Source organism: Oryza glaberrima, chromosome 12 (genome assembly GCF_000147395.1).
Source record: "Oryza glaberrima chromosome 12, OglaRS2, whole genome shotgun sequence".
Classification (NCBI taxonomy): Eukaryota; Viridiplantae; Streptophyta; class Magnoliopsida; order Poales; family Poaceae; genus Oryza; species Oryza glaberrima.
The window spans coordinates 978078-1000689 of record NC_068337.1 but is presented as its reverse complement, the minus strand read 5'-3'; the positions used below and the strand labels follow the sequence as shown (position 1 = coordinate 1000689).

General features: G+C 44.0%; 4 protein-coding genes across 6 annotated transcripts; 3 read left to right on the top strand and 1 right to left on the bottom strand.

Annotated features, from left to right (window-relative positions):
* Positions 1-1014: 1014 nt before the first annotated feature.
* On the top strand, positions 1015-2204 carry LOC127756677 (protein LURP-one-related 8-like). The gene has a single exon (XM_052282040.1). It carries the CDS (start codon positions 1113-1115, stop codon positions 1785-1787), a length of 675 nt encoding a protein of 224 aa, XP_052138000.1. The 5' UTR covers positions 1015-1112; the 3' UTR covers positions 1788-2204.
* A 4209-nt stretch (positions 2205-6413) lies between these two features.
* On the top strand, positions 6414-9563 carry LOC127756559 (uncharacterized). Its single transcript, XM_052281914.1, has 4 exons — positions 6414-7590; positions 7969-8187; positions 8275-8366; positions 8452-9563. Exons 1-4 carry the CDS (start codon positions 6493-6495, stop codon positions 9167-9169), a joined length of 2127 nt encoding a protein of 708 aa, XP_052137874.1. The 5' UTR covers positions 6414-6492; the 3' UTR covers positions 9170-9563.
* A 1467-nt stretch (positions 9564-11030) lies between these two features.
* LOC127757569 (uncharacterized) lies at positions 11031-12305 on the top strand. The gene has a single exon (XM_052283111.1). The coding sequence runs from the start codon at positions 11202-11204 to the stop codon at positions 11901-11903; it is 702 nt and encodes a 233-aa protein (XP_052139071.1). The 5' UTR covers positions 11031-11201; the 3' UTR covers positions 11904-12305.
* A 214-nt stretch (positions 12306-12519) lies between these two features.
* Positions 12520-15856, bottom strand: LOC127757568 (unknown protein 1-like). 3 transcript variants are annotated; one of them, XM_052283107.1, is made up of 3 exons: positions 15616-15855; positions 14558-14705; positions 12520-13795 (listed from the first exon to the last, which is right to left on the bottom strand). In XM_052283107.1, the coding sequence occupies exon 3, from the start codon at positions 13744-13746 to the stop codon at positions 13024-13026; it is 723 nt and encodes a 240-aa protein (XP_052139067.1). In that variant the 5' UTR covers positions 13747-13795; positions 14558-14705; positions 15616-15855; the 3' UTR covers positions 12520-13023. The 3 variants fall into 3 exon arrangements, with proteins under 3 accessions (XP_052139067.1, XP_052139069.1, XP_052139070.1); XM_052283109.1 differs by having other exon boundaries at positions 15681-15855; XM_052283110.1 differs by lacking the exon at positions 14558-14705 and having other exon boundaries at positions 15681-15856.
* Between the last annotated feature and the right edge of the window lie 6756 nt (positions 15857-22612).

The window sequence follows — 22612 nt, the reverse complement described above, 5'->3', positions numbered from 1 at the left end:
TTACATGCTCTTTAACACCTTAGAAGACTGTGGGGGGAATAACTTTGAGTTGATTGTAGAAGTAAAAGTGGATTAAGTCGGTGTGTGGCTAAGTCTTAGCTAGGCATGCAAAGAATATGTTCGTCCACCGCCGCCTATGACGCATATATCCATCCTGATCTTGCCGCTGCCCCATGCGTCCAACCGAGAAAACCGGCTCCTTAAACCTTAAACAAAAGATTAAAAACCGGTAGAGATATGCAAATAAAATCATCAATCAGAGAAAAATTTTGTGCTAGTCAAGTGTGGTGATGAGGTTAGTTTGTCGTGACCGCAAGACTTCTGTCGTGACTTCGATACATTTTAATCTTGTTTCTAAGAGAAAGAATATACGTGTAAAACTGCTAAAAAATTAGTGTACGTTTTCGGGTAAAAAGTTTTAAATATAAATATAATATACTGTAATGTAATTACAATATAACTACATTGTTATCTCTAATGAATAAAATTATATATTTTTCAGTAATTACATACAGACAAGTTACTTCGTATATTATAAGTTAATTATATACTATAGAATTATCATTTTGATCCCTAATTACCACGATCCATTCGGATCCTACGTGGCGCTCGCGCGTTGCATGCCACATGGAAACAACAATTTATATATAAACTTCAAACAATATGTTTTTATTTGATATTGTTAAAAATAGATTATTACAAATTTTAAAAATAGATTAATTGATATTTTAAATTAACTTTATATACAAGCTTTTACAAGAAACAAAAAATCAAAGCTAAAATCTGCATCTGATGTACACGCAGATGAAGATGCGCCGGCACCCAATCCCACCACAGCGAATTAAGCGGATCCAAAGCTAATAATACTCGATCCGCTGTTAGTGTTAGCATTTGTCTGCATCGTTCGATCGGTTTCGGCTACGCACTAGCGGCTGCCGTCCACGCACAAACCACGTAAGCACGCACCACCTCGCGCGGTATAAATTCCCCGCGCCCTCCACTCATTCCATTCCCCCAACCCCAACCCATTCCTATTTCTAAACAACACACCTCCTCTGCACTTGCTCCTTCTCTTCTCCTGTCGATCGACAAGAAGAAATTTACAAGAAACAATGGCCGCCAGGGTGCATCCCAACGTCGCCGCCGCGCCACGGCCGCCCTGCATTACCACCACCAGCATCGTCTCCCAACAACAACAACAAGAAGAGGAGCCCCCCGTGGTGCTGACGGTGTGGCGCAAGTCGCTCCTCTTCAACTGCCACGGCTTCACCGTCTTCGACGCCAAGGGCAACCTCGCCTTCCGCCTCGACTGCTACGACGCCACCAGCTCAAGGCGCGCCGACCTCGTCCTCATGGACGCCGCCGGCAAGCCGCTCCTCACCATCCGCCGCAAGAGGCTCAGCCTGTACGACAGCTGGATCATCTACGACGGCGACGGCGCCGCCACCGCCACCGCCACGCCGCTCCTCTCCGTGCGCCGCCACCTCCGCTTCGGCCTCCGCGCCTCCAAGGCCATCGCCCACGTCACGCCGCTCTCCTCCTCCCTGCCGCTCCCCGAGGCCTACGTGGTGGAGGGCTCGTACGGGCGCCGGAGCTGCGCGGTGCGCGACGCCCGCGGGGACGCCGTGGCGGAGGTGAGGCGGAAGGAGTCGGTCGGGGACGACGTGTTCCGCCTCGTGGCGCAGCCCCGCCTGGGCGCGCCGCTCGCCATGGCCATCGTCATCGCCATCGACGAGATGCTCCGCGGCGGCAGCTCATCGCTGCTGCGGAGGACATGCTCCGCGTAAGTCCAAAATTCTTCCTTCTGTACAGTAGAGACATTGAGCTCGCTGCAAGGGGATCAGAAGCTCGGGGTCCCACCTGTCAGCGACTCAGAAGCAGTGTTCCCGCAGCAGAGTCTAGCTAGATGCAGGGCACTAAACACCCAGAAAAGAAAAGCACAGGAATTATGACAAACTTATTAGAGTTGGTGCTGTATGCTACAATCAAGTTTTAGCTAGCTGCTGGGTTACTTAAGCATCATCCATGTTGATAGGAAATTAAGCAGGACTGATACAGTCAGGCTTGTGAAAGTAAAGCACAAGTAGGACAATACATATAGATACAGCCTAGTACAGGGGAGTTCTTTTTTTTTTCTTCCCCGGATGTAATATTACAAAAGATTATTGTTTATTATTATATGGAGAAATGGAACTGCTTCTCCTTTTCCTTCCTTTTTTTTTAGTGATCTGTGTACACGGCTAGCCCATACAGCAGCATGTTCAGTGTGTGCGTGCTTGACCGTCTATCCGAGCGACGAGAGACCATTTCTGTGTTAATCAGATGTGAGTAGTAAACAGATCCTATCTCCAGCAATATTTTATTTTGTTTAGAAGTGAGAATCCTTATTATTAGGCGATTCTTCTGCTAGTATCATATTGCTACCCACTCTTTGATATGACACAGATCGATGATGGATGGAGCAGAGCTTAGCTTGGAAGTGCACAACCCTTGACAGAGATGAGTAACACACATTATAAACAACAGAACATTATTCAGCTGAACATACAAGATGTTAGCAGCTAACATGCACTTGACCTGCTACTGTTAGTCCCAGACTTGTGCCAGCTGATATTTCTTGAAATTAATCCCAGTTTGTTAATTTGTTTCAGGTCTCATTCACTGTGTTGTACTGTAGAGCCACTCGATCTGCCTTGTTCATCTCGCGGTGGAGCTAGTACTACCAACCGATCTAGAGTATCTATCACGTTTTAATCACCATTCATTCTTCTTTCAGACGATGAAAGAGAGAAAAGGCAGTAGATGCCTCAAGGACGACTGATCGAGGACATCCTTGTCGATGCTCTGTCCCAACTAGAGTAGCTTATAGCTCGATGAACAGAGACACATGCATCTTTCTTCCGGCCGTGTGGTGTGGTCCTTGATTTGTTAGCGCTAGAAATTCATCGCTTCCGCGTAATACAGTAGTACTACAGTATGAGAGCTAGATGGAAAATTAGACGAAATAATTTTGTCTATAGGCTGTGCATGCAGCTGAGAAAATCAAACTCAACATCGTCATCATCTCATCGTACAGAGAGAAAAACAAACGCATGCAGTGTCCCCGCCCCCTTGCAAAACACAAAACACATGGACATGATGCAGACTGGTTTAACACATAGTTATCCCTGGATATATAAAAAAAAAAAAGGTTGGACCTAAAGAAGGACTTAGAGTCAATGGTTTTAAGAAGGAAGAGGTAAATATTTCCTCTGGTGAGCGCGCTCAACAAGGGTCAAACCCGGGCCAGCGGTGTGCATGCCAGCGACCCTGCCCTTGCGCTACTAGCGCATCTCTATCCCTGGATATATCAGTCTTTCAAGTGTAACTTTTGCTGACTGCAGATCGAGGGTGCTTAATTTCTTCATATCATTAAAGGGTAATTTCATGTGTAACTTTTTCTGGACATGTGCACTTCTTTTATTCAAGGGAAAGGGAAGGAACTCAGCCATTCAATATAATTACAGGAGGTGAAAAGAGCTTAGAACACTAGAGGAAAACACATTATTACAAGCTGAACAGCCAAGAAGCTGATGGAGCAGCTAGCACAACTAATTTGACGAGTGCTCCAAAGTGATTACTCTGGGGCTGGTGCTTGTCGTGCTTCTTCTCTCGCTTATAACAAACTTCTTTGCCAAATTTGCTACATCTTCAACCGTACCATAGACACTGTTGAATATCCTGCCATTTCGTTGCAACCAAATGCTCCAGATCGTTTCTTGTGCACTTTTTCAGACGATAAACAGAGAACTCTGCACTTTCTCAGCGCTTTCTACATGACGATGAACAGAGGATCGTGCACTTTTTCAGCGTTCGACTACTTGGTTTAGTTCTCGATCCATTCGTTTGATACATATACGTATGCTGTGGAGATTATGGATACCACATGTCCACACAGCATGTATATTCGACTGGGTATGGTGGTACCATATGTAGATAGAATATATTTAAGGGGCTCGGGTTATATTCTTAACTTGTGTATCAAGGAAATATCCGGGATTCTAGTCGGTTATGATTGTATTTTATGTTTACTTGCCTATTTTGCTAGGAATATAGGCTGTATGTTATAATACGGACTCCTCTCGCTATATAAGGAGGGGTCCGGGTGCCTCTTGGAGTATAACTTTTCCCCATATCATACGATCAATAATACACTCGGTGGATCAATCCCTAGACATGAGTAGGGTATTACTTCTCATTGAGAGGGCCTAAACCTATATAAAATTCCTCGTCTCCAAACCCATCCACTTTTCATTCTTGATAGCCAACCCTTTTTATATTGCCGAAATCTTGTTTCGACATATGTTGACTTGATTGGGATACTGATCTGGACTACTAATTCACAGGTCAGGCTTCAGAGGGAGTGCCATTCCAAGTTTCCAACAAGGCAACAATTACCACTGATCATACATAAACATAGGCAGGAGATGACGGATTTGAGCGACGGCTAGCCCAGCTTTTTCATGCTGAAAATTTTAGGCGGATTCATCGAAGTACTTGCTGTACAGAAACATAATGGATGCATGAATGGCTGCTAGACTTAAATTTCTCTCTGCTCATTCAATCCAATATTGATCAGAGTGTCATTTTCAGTCCTGCTCCTGCATGCGCCACTGTACGTGCATCTGACCTTTGGCGACTTTTGCGCTTTTAGCCGCCGAAATTGCCCAACTCTTGAGAGAAAACGTTCGGTTGCAATACGTTTTAAGGAGGGGCCAAAGTCATCTTCTTGTTATACTCGATCTGCTCATTTCATGTGCATGATTAGAACAAAAGCACACGAACAGAACAATCAAGGAAGCTGCCATACAAATACGTACTACGGTACTAGTACGTGCCCTTCTGTAACTCCATTCTGAGTTTCAAGTCTTCAAAAAATTAAAGTGGCTTATAATATAAAATGAAAGGAGAGTACTAGTTACCATATTCATGTTTACATCTTCACTGATAATATAGGAGTATTTACATGCTTCTCCCTCCGTTTCACAATATAAGTTATTTTAGCATTTTTCATATTTATATTGATGTTAATGAATCTAGACATGTGAGAAATGTTAAAATGACCTACATTGTAAAATGGAGGAAGTAGATGCTACGTACGAAGTACTCCTAAGTAAACATCATCATGCTAGAGAAATACGTGATGTCGGTAATCCTGGTGGTGATATTCTCAAACCAGACATGTACAGTAAACTCAATAGTCAATACTATGGGTAAGGTATGCATATTCTCAAACAAGATCAGTCACTGCATATTCGATCGATCTCCTAATCAAGATGCATTAACAAGATAGGTTCGAAGACCATTTGCTGAAAACCTAAGCTAGATTGGTCCTTCTTGCATGATGATATCTTGAGAAATACTCCCTCCGTTTCAAAATATTTGACACCATTGACTTTTTAGCACATGTTTGACCGTTCGTCTTATTCAAAAACTTTTGTGAGATATGTAAAATTATATGCCTACATAAAAATATATTTAACAACGAATCAAATGATAGGAAAATAATTAATAATTAATTAAATTTTTTAAATAAGACGAATGGTTAAACATGTGATAAAAAGTCAACAGCGTCAAATATTTCAAAACGGACGAGTACTGATAATCCTAACCATCCTTTTCCCTTGTGTTTTTTGCTGACTGGTTGTGCTCTTTAATTATCACTTTATGCGCACTTTTCTTTGACGCCTTCCACAATTAACATGCGCGCGCGATGGGTGGTTTTGTTTATATAGTACTCCACACTATTGTACCCGTATGATGGCAATACTAGTCTGACTAGTGTTTGCTCTTCATCTAGAATTGTTGTGTTTCTGTACAGTAGTATGCATGGAAAGCAAAGAAGTTGTGGAAATGCGGTCATATGCTTGGCTAGGAACTGAAGAGATAGCAATTGGGATGGTTGATTTGGCGTCTAAATAAACCACAGCGTCCTGGAATTGTGAGTCATGCGTGATGCGTGATTCCTCCAGTACAGAGGAGAGAGCTGATCAAGGAAGATAACTCGAGACAAGCCAGTCAGCTAGGATACCTAATATTCCCTCTTGGGGCTCCTACAACGTATGGAGGAGGAGAAAAACGTGTCTTGTGATCTTAATTGCGCAGAGGAAGAACAAATTCACCTCCGCCTCCGCCGCCGCGCCGTGTCGAGGGATCCCGATTTATGGATGCAAATCGCTTTTTCGGATCGTGATTAATGGTACGGTGGCCCAAAGCATTCCAGGCCCTACTAGATAGTGGACTCAACATGGGCCGAAATATCGGGGGGGCCTCCGAAAGCCCATATACAATTGCCTTACCTGTCCCCACCTGTCACATGCCTCACGCAGCAGAGCTCAACTCAAGTCAAGGCGGCATTTCGAAATTCGAAAACACCAACCGTTTCAAATCCTCACATCTTCTCTTCCCCCAAATCCCTCCTCCCCATCGCGGCTCCTCCTCCGGCAGCCAGCCATGGCCACGGTCACGCCGGGGGTGCTGCTCAAGCTGCTCCAGGCGATGCACACCGACGACCGCGTCGCCGGCGACCACCGCTCCCCCGTCCTCCAGGTCACCGCCGTCGTCCCCGCCCTCACCGCCTCCACCGCCGACTCCCTCTGGCCCTCCAACGGCTTCCTCCTCCAGCTCTCCGACGGCCTCCACTCCACCTACGTCCAGCCCTCCTCCGCCGACGCCGACGCCCTCGTCTCCGCGCGCCCGCAACTCGTCGGCCACCTCGTCCACCTCGACCGCCTCCGCTTCGCCCGCCCGGTGCCCCGCGCCGTCGGGATCCGCCCCGTCCCGTCCTCTCGCAGCGTCTCCTTCGTCGGCAACCCGGAGCCGCTCGTCGCCCGCCCTGCCGCGTGCTCCCGCGGCTACGTCATCCAGCCCGGGTCCCACTCCGACGCCGTGCCGCCGCTCATGCCATCCAGTTCCGGCAATGCGGCGCAGTCCGATGCAACGAATGCCATCAATAGGACGGTTCTCGCGCACAAGAACGTCCCCGAGGCCGCGCCGCCGCCCGCCGTTTCAGCCGCCAAGAGGCGGTTCTCGTCTCCGGCGCCGTCCAAGCAGCGAGATCCGTCGCCTTCGGTCAAGGGCGGCGCGTCACGGCCTTCGTCGCCCTCGGTGAAGGGCGCCTCCCGAGCGTCCTCACCTGCGGTCAGGGGCACGCCCAGGGCGACGTCACCAGCGCCGTCCAAATGCGTGGTGCCCAGCCTTGTTGCGGCCAAGGAGGAGAATCGCCGCACGGCGAGGGAGCCGGCGATTATCGTGCCATCAAGGTACAGGCAGCCGTCACCAGTAGGAGGGAGGAGAGGGGCGGGGTCGCCCGCACCCGGTGGGAGGCGCGCGTCACTGTCGCCTAGCTCCCGGAGGCTGTCCGGGGAAGGTAGCAGCAAGAAGAAGGTCGGGGTGTTGGTGGCTGGTATCTCCAAGATGACGGATTTGACGAATGGGTCGGCTGTTAAGCCGGGGAGGAAGAGCTGGGACAATACCTCAATCGCAGCAGCGGCTGGCTCTGTGATGAAATCGAAGGTCAAGGTGGATAAGAGTACTATTCTGAGGACACAGGTCAGGATCATGTTTCATTTGTGTTGCAATTGCAATCTTGGAATTGCACTTGCTATGCTACTATTGCTATATAGTTGTACATGCACTGCACATTTATCTTGTTGTAGTGAACAGACAAATAGTACAACTCTACTTTGAACAGGCTAATCGTAGTGAAAACAGTGGTTACTTCAAATGCTTGATTCAGTACATATGTGAAAAATGGCATGGTTTTCTTGCAGTTACTTAAAATGTTTATAAGTTTATTGAGGAAAGAGAGAATTGAAAACACTGTTATTTATTTTCTTTCCAGATACAATGGCAGCTAGTTTGTAATCTTTGAATTTGACTCATGGACATGCCCTTCCCTACCATCATCACATTTTTGTGTAACTGCAGGAAGCAATGGCAAGACGACTGAGTGATGTTACAACAGAACTATCCAGTAACGATGATGATTCATCTGTAGATGAGAAGCCAAAGCCACGGAAGAAGATAGAGTCACCTGCAGTAAAGACGAAAGCAATGGCTCCAAAAATTATGCTTCATGATCCTAAATGGACCGATGGAAGCATTCCATTGGATGGAGTTTCTGATGTGCTTTCAAAGATGGGAAAGGTAAGCACTCCCAATTCATCTTTGTTAGCAATGATCAAGTCGCAGTTCATTGATCCTTGAAACACCACCTCTTCTCTGAATTTGCAGGAAGCCACTGAACGAAGAGACGCAGCAGCAATTGCTGCAGCTGATGCTCTGCAGGAGGCATTAATCACTGAATCCGTAATCAGGAACCTAAGGTAATTAAAAGCCGACTTGTGTCCCCGGAATTTCATTCAGCACAAAAGTGGTTTTTCCTAACACTCAGCTTGCTATTGTCCACAGTAAATTTTCTGAACTAACTTCAGCATCGAAGACCTCCAATCCCCTTCCAACAGTTGATATCTTCCTTGCTGTCTATGAGGATACTCTCAAATGGAAGAAAATTGCTGAGTCTATATCCACCAATAGAACTGAAACTGCATCATGGGAGAATTCAGCTACTCATTGGGTTGAAGCAGCATTGGCAACTGATCTTGAAGTCCTAAAGTTGATGAATAAGGCACCTGAATCGCTCTCTCGGAAAAGGGGTGCTGATAAGCCAAAGGCTCCCTTGGTGGTAGAAGCTCCAAGAACAACCATATCCAAGAGGCAATCACATGGGACTTCTGCAAAGGTCCAGTCAAAGGTCTTACCGACCTCTTCAGCGAGCTGCGCATGGAACAAAACTCAGGGCGTGAATGAGACGGCTGAGCTTGCCACGACCTTGTGCTGTGAGATGCATACGTGGTTCCTGAAATTTGTGGACGAGGCAATGGATTTGGGTTTCCACCTTTTTGAAGATCAGAATGTTGCAAGTAGGGGAAAGCAGAGCAGCCACATAACAATGGTACTGTCCCAGTTCAAGAAGATCAGTGACTGGTTGGATGGAGTAGGCAAGATTGCAGAAGAGGCTACAACTAAGGATAAGGTTGAGCAGTTGAAGTGCAAGATTTATGGGTTCGTCATCAATCACATGGGATCTGCATTTGATAGCTCGGTCTCGATTTCATCAAGGAATTGAGGAATGCTTAAAGTAAGCCTTTAAGTTTCTTCTCTTGTATTTTTGTTCATTGGGGATGGGATCAAAGCTACATAATTCTATGACGAGAGGTCTGCTACAGTTTGTAGAAGCTACTCCTTCAGTTATTACCTTTGGTTTTGCCTTGTGAATAAGTTGTTTGTGAAATGGTTCTTGTTTTATCGGTTACAATTATGTACACTTGATAGTTTAGCTTGCTGTAGTCTGAGTGAATGACTGACTTGTTAAAGCTACAAGATATCATTCTTACATCCTTGCAAATATTGTGCTAGGATTAATGGTATGTTATTTTGATTGGTGCCCAATCTTTTCATAACAAAGGTTAGGCAAATGCCTGACATGCCACAAAAACTGTAGCTAGTACAATATGTGCCAAGTATATTTGGAATGCCGACACATTTTGCTAGCCGAAGAAGGAAAACAAATCTTCAGTTGCTAGAGGTCCTTCCATGTTGCTAATTTGCTATAAATGCTGGTGAACCATTTGGTCAGAATACATGAAGCTGTAGAATTCCCTTTCTTGTCGAAACATTGATGAAGGATAGGTCTAGCTCCTGAACCTTTCAGCTGACTGGTCCTAATGATTAGTTGGGTCACTAATGTCAAAGTGATGCTGCACCTGATTATGGTAGTATACAGGAGGTATTGGTGCCAATTCATCTTTTCAATTGAAATTTGAAAGGGACCCATAGAACTTGACAAAAATATTTTATTTGATGCGCTTGACGCTTGGGAGGCTGTAGGGTGAAGTAAAATCAAACACCTACAGAGAACTCCCTTTGAGATATGTTATTGTAAACTGATTGACTGAGGCAGAAATGCCAAATTGTCTACCGGAGTTGAAAAGGAGTTTTATCCAAACTAGTATTACTATGATACTACTAGACTAGAATTATTGAACTAACAGTCCTCACCAAATTGAAGTCTGTAGCAGTTGTTTCTGTTCCTTTGTTTTCCTTGATGTGGTTGGAACTTGGAAAGCTGATTTGCTTGAACATGAAGAGCTGAACAAAGACAGCCCTGTTTGTAACAAACTAGTAATCAGATAATTCAGCCGATTACTACGACAATTCAGCTGTTTGGTTGTGCAGAAGGTATATTGACCATGCAGGGTAATTCAGCTGATTGCATGAACTTGTTTGGTAAAAACTATTGTGTATAAATCGTGCTCCAAACTCTTGAGCGGATGCTATTAGTGGGTGTTTTTGATTGGACAATCTGAGCGGCGAGTAGTGCAGTACTATGTTGTGAAGAAACACTGGTGCTGGGTGCTGCTGAGTTGCGAAAAAGTATGATATGGAAGGGAAGTATGGATGTGGTTGGGGCAGCTCCTGTCCCATGATGGTTTGTGCTAATGAAGGATGGGGAGTTGATTGCGGGACGGATGAGTGTGGATGCAGGCAGGCGTTCATAGTTAGTGCTGGATGGTGACAGGAAACGGAACAGGAGGACTTGAGAGCTGCGCCTAATGTGTGGTTTGTGCCTAGTCGAACCCGACAGACGGTGACGCTTTGCCGACTAAAATGCTAAAGCACTCCCTTCTGATCGTACTTGTGATTGTAGTAATTATGTACTAGTAACGAAAATTCTGTTTAGCCTTTTCGATTAAAAAAGAAGAAGAATTAAACTGATAGCGGACGCACTGGCCGCATCTTGTATTCTTACCAAAAAAAATTCCACGTCGTTGTTGTTTAACCGCCAGCAGTGGACTACTTTTACCACCGGTGCACAAGCCAAATTCTCAGACGCAATGCAACGACGTCATGCTATGCTTGCAGAGTTGCAGGCTGGTTTGTGCTGCGCATTCGCGTCAACACTCCCATTTATTATGCCAACTAATTCCAAACACCAGCAATACTCTCCTCATTAACTTCTTCCGCGGGACGAGACACGAGAGAGAGAGAGAGAGAGAGCCAACCGCACACTACTTGAATCCAATCCAATCGAATCAAATTACTACTAGTCTCCCTTCCACGCCACGCACACGCACCCAATCCCCTATCGATCGAGAGACATGGCCTCCACCACCGCCACCGCCGCCGGCAACGGCAGCTGCAGCATCCTCCCCACCCACACCACCACGGCGCCACCCTTCAGAGCCCACAAGGACGCCGACCTGGAATCCACGACGCGGCGGCGCCGGCGACGCTGCCTGTGCTGCTGCCTGCTCGTCACCCTTGTGGTGCTCCTCGTCCTTGCCATCACCCTCCTGGTCCTCTTCCTCACGGTGCTCCGCGTCCGCGACCCCACCACCCACCTCGTCTCCACCCGCCTCACCGGCCTCTCCCCGCGCCTCTCCTTCCCGGCCACGTCGGTCCAGCTCAACGTCACGCTGCTCATCACCGTGGCGGTGCACAACCCCAACCCGGCCTCCTTCACCTACGCCACGGGGGGCCACACCGACCTCACCTACAGGGGCGCACACGTCGGCGACGCCGAGATCGACCCGGGCCGAATCCCGAGCCGTGGGGACGCCAACGTCACCATGGCGCTCACCCTGCAGGCCGACCGCTTCGCCGGCGACCTCACGCAGCTCGTCTCCGACGTGATGGGCGGGTCGGTGGCGCTGGACGCGAGCACTCGGATCCCCGGGAGGGTGGCCATCCTGGGCGTGTTCAAGCGCCACGCGGTGGCGTACTCGGATTGCCATTTCGTGTTCGGCGTCACGGAGATGGCCGTGCGTAGCCAGCAGTGCAGCGACCGCACCAAGCTCTGATTGATCATGTGATTCCAACTTTGCAAGTTTCCAAGCACGCATGCCGCATCGCGACGTGGGACAAGACGAGAAGCCATATGATACGATATGCTGTTTTGTTGTTTGTTTTGTTACGCAGGTGCACTGCACTATTAGTACATAGTAGAGTATTATATTCTACACGGGCGGCACATTAGTTCGTTACAGATAGTATCAGATCAGGAATTCAGGATTCAGGGCTACGATTTTCTTCAATATTTCTTACTGCGTGTTGGTATTGATTTGATTCATGTATATAACACGGTGTCAGTTTGGACATATACAGTAATTTCACTATTTTCTATTTCTTCAACGTATGCGCCCATGATGTTTACTAGCGACTGATTCAAAAATTCCTAATCCAAGCGCCAAACTTCAGTTAAACAGACCTTTCTCGACAGCATGCCCACAGCTTCAAGCTGCCAAGTGCCAACACTCACAGAAAACTCGGCCCGGTGCAAAAAAAAAAAAGGAGCATATCCTGACTTCTTTCACTAGCAAATACTGAGTTACTAGGATTTAGGACCCTCACATGGTCAAACAACAAACATACTAAACATTGTTACAGGTTTCAAAACATATAATGAAGACACATGTATAAACCAAACGGCCATTTCCAGCGGTTTTCTGTTTAACCTCACCACTAACAGTCACATCAAGCAAGCAGCACTTTACATTATCATCATGATTTTCACTACTCCGCTGCATTCATCACATAAATGAAAACATTTAAGCACGGCACACCACCTCCCAGTTCTTGTGAAAGAAAAATGAACTACTATTGAGCAGCATTCAGACGATCCACATCATGAACCTGCAACAGACTCACTAGTTTAACCAGACACAGCTATCCATTTTAAGACTTACAAAAGGTACGTGGTCACAGACCACAACTCCTAATTGTATATGACTAACCCACCCAAAAGGAAGACTGATTAAAGCTTACATGTATAACTTATTAAACTGCCTCCTACTCCTTTAGCATCACTACCTACATGTTTCAGTTAGCAAAGTTACCATATTGGCACAGGGCAACTGAAATTGGTAGCCAAAAACTGCCCCAAAATGCTGTTCCTGGGCAGATCAAAAGGGTGTCAAGATATCACTTATTCTCTTTAACGAATAAACACCTTGGACTGACTGAATCAAAGTCGAGCTTTCGACAAATGCTTGGGCTGAGCTGTACCGCTTTAAGAGGTCGCCTCAGTGGCGCATCTGGGCAGGTGTCTGCAATGCCTGTAAGTAGAGGCTCTGAAGAAGGGGTCTCACAGCTTCCAGGTGAATTAGAACCTATCAGATCCTTTCCAGTCGTCTCTAGTGCTTGATTTGAGATAATCAGATCAATAAACATCATGCAGATCCGTTCGAGAAACTGATCCTCCTCAGCATCATCGAATTCAAAACTTAACCTTTTAACAGGGTAATCACCTGAATCAAAACTTAGCTGCCTTCGCGAAGGAAGTTCTGGTGCCTTGGTCACCTTCTTCTTTGGTGCACAAGCTAACTCCTCTGGTCCTGGAGCAAAAGGATCAAAGATGCTTTCGCGCGGTGTCTGACATCCATATGAAGGATCTTCATCTGCAACACTTTTTGAGATATATGATTCAATCGCTTCATTCTCTGGTGGTGTAATCACCTCAGCAACACCACTCTTGTTATTTTCATGATCACATACCATGCCAAGGGATCTTGTGTCCTTACTTTCCAAGGGAGATTGCACAGAAGCTTCTTCATTTACACACTTGTCCAACTTTTTTACAACAGGGAAGTCACAGTTTGAAACTAGCGAATTATCAATAACATTCTTATCCACCCCTTGATCCATTTGGGAGTAATGTGGAGTCAACCTCTGCTATGACTTGCAAAATGAAAACCTACAATGAAATAAGAAATAGAAAAAATTAAATACCACAAACTAACCAGGACATAACTGAAAATGATCACCAAAACAAACAAGGGACACCCAAGAAGATTCCAAAAGGTTTCTAGGGGATACTAAGGCAAAAATGGTCACAGGAGAAACTAAAGCAAAATTAAGTGGTTATCGACAAAACACTAGCCCCGGATGTAACGGCAACTGCTATGAATGTAAAATTGTTCTAAAAGAGTAAAGGACTATGCAAGGCGCCAAGGTAGTCGTCAGCCACTAATAAGCAAACAGCTTCAACTCTTGTTAGAAGCCGAGTGAAATCACTGACATCATCTAATATAACCAAAGCCCTTTTGTCGATAACCGTTATTTCTTACCGAATTTCAAACTGTTCACCCATCACTCTGAGAGTCTGAGTCCAAGTATATATACAACAATTATATATGTTTCTTTACTTCTGTAAAAAGATATCAATTAACCATCAACATCTATTTTATAAAGCACCTTCCGACTGTCTAATTGGATAATGGGGAAACCTAAAAAATAAAAAGCTTTCTATGCATTAGCTCCTTGGAAGACCTTCATCCACACTTTTTGCCTACTATATATGTATCAATGGTTTATATGCAGCTATGACTCATACATAAAAGATTAAAAATATTCTCTATAGCCAGCGTTTTTCCAGTATATCTACACTTGATCTCACAAGTTTTTCCATTATCACATTTTCCTGAAACATAGTAAAAGTAAACAGGATAACCTGTACCTTTGAAATAGTACAGGATCTGAGTTGCAGAGATCAGGTTCCAAGAGCATCAACACTTAATAGTAGTATGATCTTTACCAAAAGAGCAAGTGCAGAGTGTATCGGTTTCATATAAAAACTTGATCATGTCAAAATCAAGTGTGGTTACCTAAAAAAATGAGTACATCAGTTGATATCAAAAGATGAACAAGGAACTTGATAGTATTTGCCTGACATCAATAACTCGAAAATGTAGCAAATATGTGCAGAAATTTGACATCATTGAGCCTCATTTCCAGCAGGTAAATAAATGCAGAACAATGGCCTCAGATATATGAAGAATGTGAAGTAGCTACTGTCATTGGTATCTGTTCTTACCAGTATCTATCAAATGTAGCAAAAGAAAAAGTACAAGGAAAAGGAAAATAAGACCAAGTGTAGGAAAAAAGAAACCGCAAGAAAATGAGAACAAGTGTAGAGCAAAAATCTATTCACATGCATCACAAACAGCAGCATATATCATCATTGGCCATCTTTCCCAGCCTAACAGCACGAAAAAAAGAACAAGTGTAGAAAAATCTGTTCATGTACTCTTATAAATTCTGCTCAGTTCAAGTGTAGAGGTGGCCTCAGTTCTGCTAAGATCATTTGAACTATAAAATACTGAGAAAGATCACAGAAAGACAGAAACTTAGAAAGGGCATGTTTGGTTGCCTGACCTTATCGAATAAGGTCAAGCGCGGGCATATCTGTTCTTATGCATCACAAATAAGCACTATTAATCAAGTGTGTATCTGTCAGTATCAATTTAAAAGAAGGCACTATTGTATCTGGCCTTATCAGTAACTTGTATTTGTAGCCAAAGATACAATGGCATAACACAAATCAACAGGAAAAATAGGAATAAGTGTAGGAAAAATGAAAAGCAAGCCACTAGACATTTCATTCCATCGAAATCAACCAAGAAAGATGTCAGCTTTTAGTAGATCTAGCATATTTATGAAGGGGACACGGTCGGTCTAATCCAAACAAATCGGCTAAAATCAAAGGAAGGGAGGAGAAGACAACCTAGCCCTTACCAGAGAGCTCAACGGAAAGAGTCGACGAAAGAGAGGGGCATAGCAGAGAGACGGAGAGAGCGAACCAGTGGAAGAGAGCGATGGCGGCTAGCGAAAGAGAGGGAGGATGCAGTGCTGACGGACGACCGGCCCTCCCGCCACTCGCGAGTCGGCGGAACCCTAGCTTTCCACTGGTTTGGAACAAATGAGGGATGGTGGTACTGGTGAGTGGTGACCCCATCCATGGCTTCTGCAAGTGCAGGCAAATCTGCTGGGAACCAAACACGTACACGCCCTAACTGAACACCACAGTGAAATACTCAAAGTTGCTAGGATTATAATGGTACTAATCTAGAGACCCAATTGCTAAATACGTGTGGTCTCTATATCGAGATCTATTGTAGCCTTATTGGGTGTCTTGGCTTGCGCACGCGGCCGCTGAACAACACCATAAACCTTACCCGAGCGCTCGTTTGACGGCGGCGTGGTGCGCTAAGAAGTTTGGATTTGATCCCTCACACCACAAACAAAGGGGACAAGACTACAATAGATATCTAATCAAGCAAAACAGGGTTCCTTACCAACAAAAGAAGAAATCAATCCAAGTCCGGATGGATCTTCCAGTCCAACCCAATATATGAGAAGGGGAGCAAACCGGATAAGAGTTCCTTGTTGGCGCACCTGGAAATCAGAATCACATGGTAAAAGAAGTAGATTTAGGGCTTTAAGAGGTGAGAAAAGCCGAAAAATCACATGAAAAAAAAAGAGAAAGCTCACTAGAACCCTAACATGTGAAAACCATAAAAAAATCCATAGAAAGAAGAGGAGCATTTTGGATCTGCGTGAGAGAAAGATTGAGAAGTAGAAATGGTTAAGAAAATGGAAGAAAGGAAATACCTCGCGACGGCTCTGGATTGGGGCACGAGATTGGTTTGGGTGGCACCGACCGGGATTGGGAAGAGGCCTCCCGTCGCCAAAACAATCCCCTCTATTAAAATAAAACAAAGATTTCACAAAACACCCCATAGAATGTCTCATTTGCTAATTCTATTCCTTTATACAACAGCTAGCGAGGAGCAAGGCACTCTGCTGGATCACTGAGGAATATATGTGAAAAATAAAGAATTAGTGGGTTGGAGAGTAAAATGCACCAAAAGGAGGGAAAACTAATTTAGGCGGGCAACCTTGGCGCGCGTGTAGCAATTTAGCATATCCTTCCCGCGAAATAGGCGTGCCTATACATATCATCATTTTGGTGAAAAATGAAAGTTTCCCACTGCCTAAGGAGTTTTTTCTTAGGAAAAAATAATAAAATAATAATGGTCGTGATTATTTAGAAATCTATAGGTGCAAATAATCATTAAATGAGTGGGTTTCATGTGTATACTATGTTGAGGCTAGTTTGCGGATTATCGAAGATCATAATGATTAAGAGACAGTTAATTTTATGTTTTCCTGGTTTAATGGAATTTATCTATTGCAAGCAAAATATCTGTGTTTCACGACCGGTGAAGAAAATTATAACTTTACATACCTTGTTTCGCCATTCATCTCTCCATATGAAACACGCCAGTGAAGGCACTAAAGAATATACATACCTTTGTTCCGTCATTTATGTATTCGTATGAAACACGCCAGTCAGGTTAAAGAATAAGCCTGTGAGACTTTGATACTCAATTTTAACAGTACAAAGAAGTTTATGTGAAAATACATATAAACTCAAGGCATGCATTAAAAAATAATTGAATGAATAACTTTTCATAATATTAACAAAATGAAAGGGTTAAAATAAAAGATTTACAATGAATCCAAGATATTTTATCATCTAATACTCATAGATAGAATCCGTTTGGTGATGCATGGTAGAGGCATTATCCAGCCTCTCATTGCAGCTCACGAGGGACGGTGGTGGTGCTCCCCTAGCCAACCAGCCCCCCTCGGCACGACAGAGGTCCTCCCTTAGCGCGAGGTAGCAGTGCTCCCCTAGTCCTTCTTAGCCCTTCCTAGGCAGCGAGGGCGGCGGTGCTCCCCTATCCACTCTAGATGGCAATGGTGATGGCAACAACCTCTCTAGGCATCCTCCAGTCTTAGCCTATCTTGTTGGGTCTTTGTCTATTTTCATTGGTTTATGCCTATCTTGCTAGGGCAAAAACTTTTGAAAATGTTTTGCACATAATTTCCTTAATAAAAAAGTAGAGAATATTCGTGAGTAGTACGTAGTTATGGACTAGTTAAAACATAATAAGTTATTGTCTATAATAATATCACGAGTATTCCATTCATTACAAACTTCCAAATATCACGAGCATTCCATTCGTCACAAACTTCCAAAATACACTCAAGCGAATATTCTTCAAAACAAATAAAAATATGCACATATCATCATTAGCTAGTTCAAATTGGTGAAGAAAAATGTGACATACGCTTCTCATCAGTTTTGTTTAGATAAATTCGGCACTAAAAATCGCTATCGACTACCAAACAAGGAAGTTGTCAAATGAGACGTTCATGACATCTATGTTTTGAGGTCCCGATCCTTACAGCCTTTGCTCTAGGCTCTGATCGGTAGATTTGGGAATTAGGATGACTAATGGAAATTTGGAAAGATTTAATTTCACCTCCTTTTCTCCTATTATTGATTCCCAGTTTAATTGGGGAGAGGGGTGGAGCAGACGCGAAGTCTCCGTTCTTGTGGAACAAAGAAACATGCAAAGAAAAGAAATAAGGCATAGGAGTTGGGGCAACCACTTGGATGGAGTGAGGGCAGATGGCCGTGCGTAGCCAGCAGTGCAGCGACCGCACCAAGCTCTGATTGATCATGTGATTCCAACTTTGCAAGTTTCCAAGCACGCAACGTAAGGTGGGCATGCCGCATCGCGACGTGGGACAAGACGAGAAGCCGTATGATATGCTGCTTTGTTACGCAGGTGCACTGCACTAGTAGTACATAGAGTATTCTATTCTACACCGGCGGCCGTTAGTTCGTTACAGATAGATAGTATCAGATCAGGGAATTCAGGATTCAGGACTTTCTATTTTCTTCGGTATTTCTTGCTGGGTGTTGGGATTGATTCAATTCATGTATATAACACGGTGTGTCAGTTTGGACATATACAGTATTTCACTATTCTCTATTTCTTCAACGCATGCGCCATGATGTTTACTACTCCCTCTATCCTATAATATAAGGGATTTTGAGCTTTTATTTGCACTGTTTGACCACTCGTCTTATTTATAAAATTTGTGCAAATACAAAAAACGAAAAGTTGTGCTTAAAGTACTTTGGATAATAAAGTAAGTCACAAAAAAATTAAATAATAATTCCAAAATTTTTTTGAATAGGACAAGTGGTCAAACAGTACAAGCAAAAACTCAAAATCCCTTATAACTAGTTGAGTGCCCGTGCGTTGTAACGGGTGATTAAAAATACATCTAGTGTTATATGTTGATAAGCCTTAAAAAATTCTAATAGACAAATTATAAAACCCAAACCCCAAGTCCATGATACACAATATTTTAAATTCAAATTGATTACAAATGCAGTGCTACTTTTTTATTTCAAATCCATCAAGCAAAATCAATTTCAGATTTAAGTCCATAATATAAAATCAATGTTAGGTCTCAGTTTAGAATCTGTTCAAAATTTTCCCTTCCACTGACCGTAGGCTAATGATTAGAATTTATAGGCAGAATCAGACCTTTACTATTGCCTCTAACTGTACATTGCCTAGGTGAAGCACAAAGGATGCCAGTAATTGAGATGGCCTCGATGGGTTTATCCTCCCCTATTGCAGTACCACACGCCGCAGGCAAATTCATCTGGCAATAGACAAAAATAAGGGAACAATTTCTGAATATGTACCACTAAACTGCAGCAGCAAATGCAACAATGCTGGAACTGTACTACCGAAGTGATCACAGTAAGAGTCTCACCATAGATAGTGGCCAAGCAAGTTGGAGCAGAAAGTTGGAGGCCATGTAGAGCACCATCCCCTGCGCTGCCACCACCAGCAACAACGACGGCATGGCCAGTGCCCAATGCTTGAAAGCAACCACCCCGGTGCGCACAACGCCACCCATGAGACTCAAATCACTCATCCAGGCGAAGCGAACAACTGCATGCATGCTAGGAGTGGAGACGGCGGCCGTCGCTGCATGTAGTACCGACCTGGCGGGGTAGTAGGTGATGCCGAGGGAGCGCAGCCAGGCGGCGGCAATACTGCCTCTCCCTCAACTGAGTTGATCTGAACCTTGGTCACTGGAATTGCGCTGCATATCTTCTTCTTTAGCAATCAGGAGACAAGTTAATAGGTGATTGAATTTAAAACCAGTTACAAACAAGATCCATCAGGGTGAAAAGAATAGAAAGTACAAAGGCACTCACAATTAGAGTTCAGTTCTTCAATAATTTATCTCCAAGATTCAGTCTCACTGCACCTAATGGTGTGGCAGCCCGAACACTTTCCATTGCTAAGAAAAGGAAAATATTTTAGTAAATATTTCTATTATTAGAAGCTTTAATCAGTAGCTATATAGGATATGTAGTGGTCATTGATATATTAGCAGCTTTTTCATTTGTCTGAACTAATATTGAGAACAAATGTGGATATAATCCTGGTGTTGCAGAAATCACAGGACTTATGGCCTTTCAGTTTGTGTTCTACTTGATAGTGTGCTACAAAATTCAAATAATACATTAATGATTGCAAATATTTAGAAATGCACAAGCTGTAAATAAACCAGCAATCTCTTTTAAATCCTGTCCTGCATGGACTAAAAATAAAAGAAATACTTCCTCCGTTCCAAAATAAAGCCATTTTTGAGGTTGGCACGGGTATTAAGAAAGTAGGTGAGAATGATTGGAGGAAGTGTGTGATTGGTTGAAAAGAGAAAGTAGGTGAAGAAGAATGGTTGTGATTGGTTGAGAGGAGGAGGTAGGTGAAGAAATAGCTTCATTTTGGAACAAGACACTGTGCTAGAAATAGCTACATTTTAGGACGGAGGGAGTACTTAAGTTCAGTACCTACTGAATAAGTTTGTTTGCAGTTACCCATAGGTCCATACAAAGGAAACATGGTCTTTATAAAATCACAGGGTCTTTATAAAACAATCATGCCATTTAAGGACACCAAAGCTACATATCAAATTTATTTGACTCAGTACAAATGATCAGAAAAGAGTAGGCATATGAAGAGTAGAATCTACGTAGTTCGAGGTGGACAGTACTATTTGGTCAATTTGAGCAGAGGAACAATGAGGGCTCCAGCATTTCTTACTAAATCCCTGACTCGCATTTTTCACTAACCATATGAAAAGCATAATCATGTATAAATTCAATATTTTTTCATGACAATACTTTTTGGGATATGGAGTTTGCAAACTAACATTAGAAATTGTAAACTAACCCCAGACTAATGTGTTTGATCCACTAAATTTTCATCCACAATAAACAAATAAACGTCGCTTTATAGATGTACTATAAACTCCATTATAAACAAATGGGGGGGAGGGGTATGGAAGAAATCATAACATGAAAATTTTTTTACAATGTTACTTACCACCGGCTGAGGAGGAGGTTGCCGCAGCAGAGGGCGCCGTCGTTGGTGGCCGGGGCTCGCAGAAGGGGGACGCGGAGGAGATCGACGCGGGATTGATGGTTGTGCGGAGGAGATAGACGTGAGGCGACTCGTGGAGGCAGCGACGGAGGATAGGCGGGCAACATGGTCATGGGTGATGGGGATCGGCTGGGAAATAACGGAGAGAAATTGGTACAACTACAACTCCTTCAACTCCCTGCTATTGTATATGAAAGCCATACAAGTTATGTTATCAGCACTCCTGATGAATAAAAAAGGTCAATCAAATCACAGCGAATTTTTGGACACGAAATCCACCTAAGAAACGACCATAAATTTCATGAACACAAAGGATAAAACAATGGATATTAGTATAACTTGCGCCAATGGATATTAGCATGTTAGTATAACAAAAGCTAAATACTCATGGCATACTCTTTTCCCCAATGTTACCATTATTTACACTGTGAAACATATTCAACTCATGTATTTATATGTACGATCCTGTTTAGATAACTTAAACAGTAATGTACCACCTCGATAACTTGCACTGCACCATTCATTTCCCACTCCGACAGATCGAAGTATGGAAGACATCGGCACGATACTAAAAATAAGCATTTATGCATTGAAAAATTCCCTTTGGGCCAAGTGAGCCAACCAAATGTATATGCTGTTTCTATCAAAAAGATTATTGTATCATGTTTCGAGCCTCAGATTTCATTCGAGTGGGACAGTGGGTGTAAAGTTTTGACTTTTGTCTTGCTGAATAGCAGAATTAGTCCTTCCTGATCAATTTCTGATCTAATGGCTTCAGCCAACTGCATCAACCTGATGCTGTGGTCCTAGAAGAAATGAACTTTTTTTTTAACTCAGTTCAGACTTTCGAACCCATTTTCTTCAGGGAAAAAAAATAAGTTCAGAACCCATTGTATTTAGTTACTGTTGCTGTGCTTATGTTCAATCTGTCCTTGTGTTAAGCATTATGTTATGGGCATGCAGTCACAATCAAATTACATCGGTTGATGACAATGTGTGTGCCTGCCTGTATCTGCCTTCCTATATGTGCCCAACCAAGGTTAATATGGATTAACTCACCAATAGACGTTGAACCGAGGAGAGGGAATAGATTAACATGTGAATATGCAGATTTAGAGACCTAGTACCAAGAGGAAGGGGAGTACACCAACCTTGGGAATAGTTGGCGCCGGCCTTGGGGAGGAGGCAGGATGCGACGACGGCGGAGGGGCGGCGGTCGAGGGCGGTGCGGGTCTAGGGTTTCGGCGCGATGAGGGAGGAGGGAGGAGTCGGCGGCGTCGGGTCACGGAGTGAGTGCGAGAGAGAGGAGGGCGTCGATGGCGAATCCTCGACGGTGACGATGGGGGCGCCACAACTTAGTTGGCAGTGACGATACATGTTCACATGGTACCTATCATAGGAGA

Excerpts from the sequence above, each read along its gene's own strand:
- LOC127756677 (XM_052282040.1), top strand. The coding sequence starts at position 1,113 with ATGGCCGCCAGGGTGCATCCCAACGTCGCCGCCGCGCCACGGCCGCCC.
- LOC127756559 (XM_052281914.1), top strand. The coding sequence starts at position 6,493 with ATGGCCACGGTCACGCCGGGGGTGCTGCTCAAGCTGCTCCAGGCGATG. Across the intron at positions 7,591-7,968 it reads GTACTATTCTGAGGACACAG|GAAGCAATGGCAAGACGACT; the intron begins GTCAGGATCATG and ends GTGTAACTGCAG. Across the intron at positions 8,188-8,274 it reads TGCTTTCAAAGATGGGAAAG|GAAGCCACTGAACGAAGAGA; the intron begins GTAAGCACTCCC and ends CTGAATTTGCAG.
- LOC127757569 (XM_052283111.1), top strand. The coding sequence starts at position 11,202 with ATGGCCTCCACCACCGCCACCGCCGCCGGCAACGGCAGCTGCAGCATC.
- LOC127757568 (XM_052283110.1), bottom strand. The coding sequence starts at position 13,746 with ATGGATCAAGGGGTGGATAAGAATGTTATTGATAATTCGCTAGTTTCA.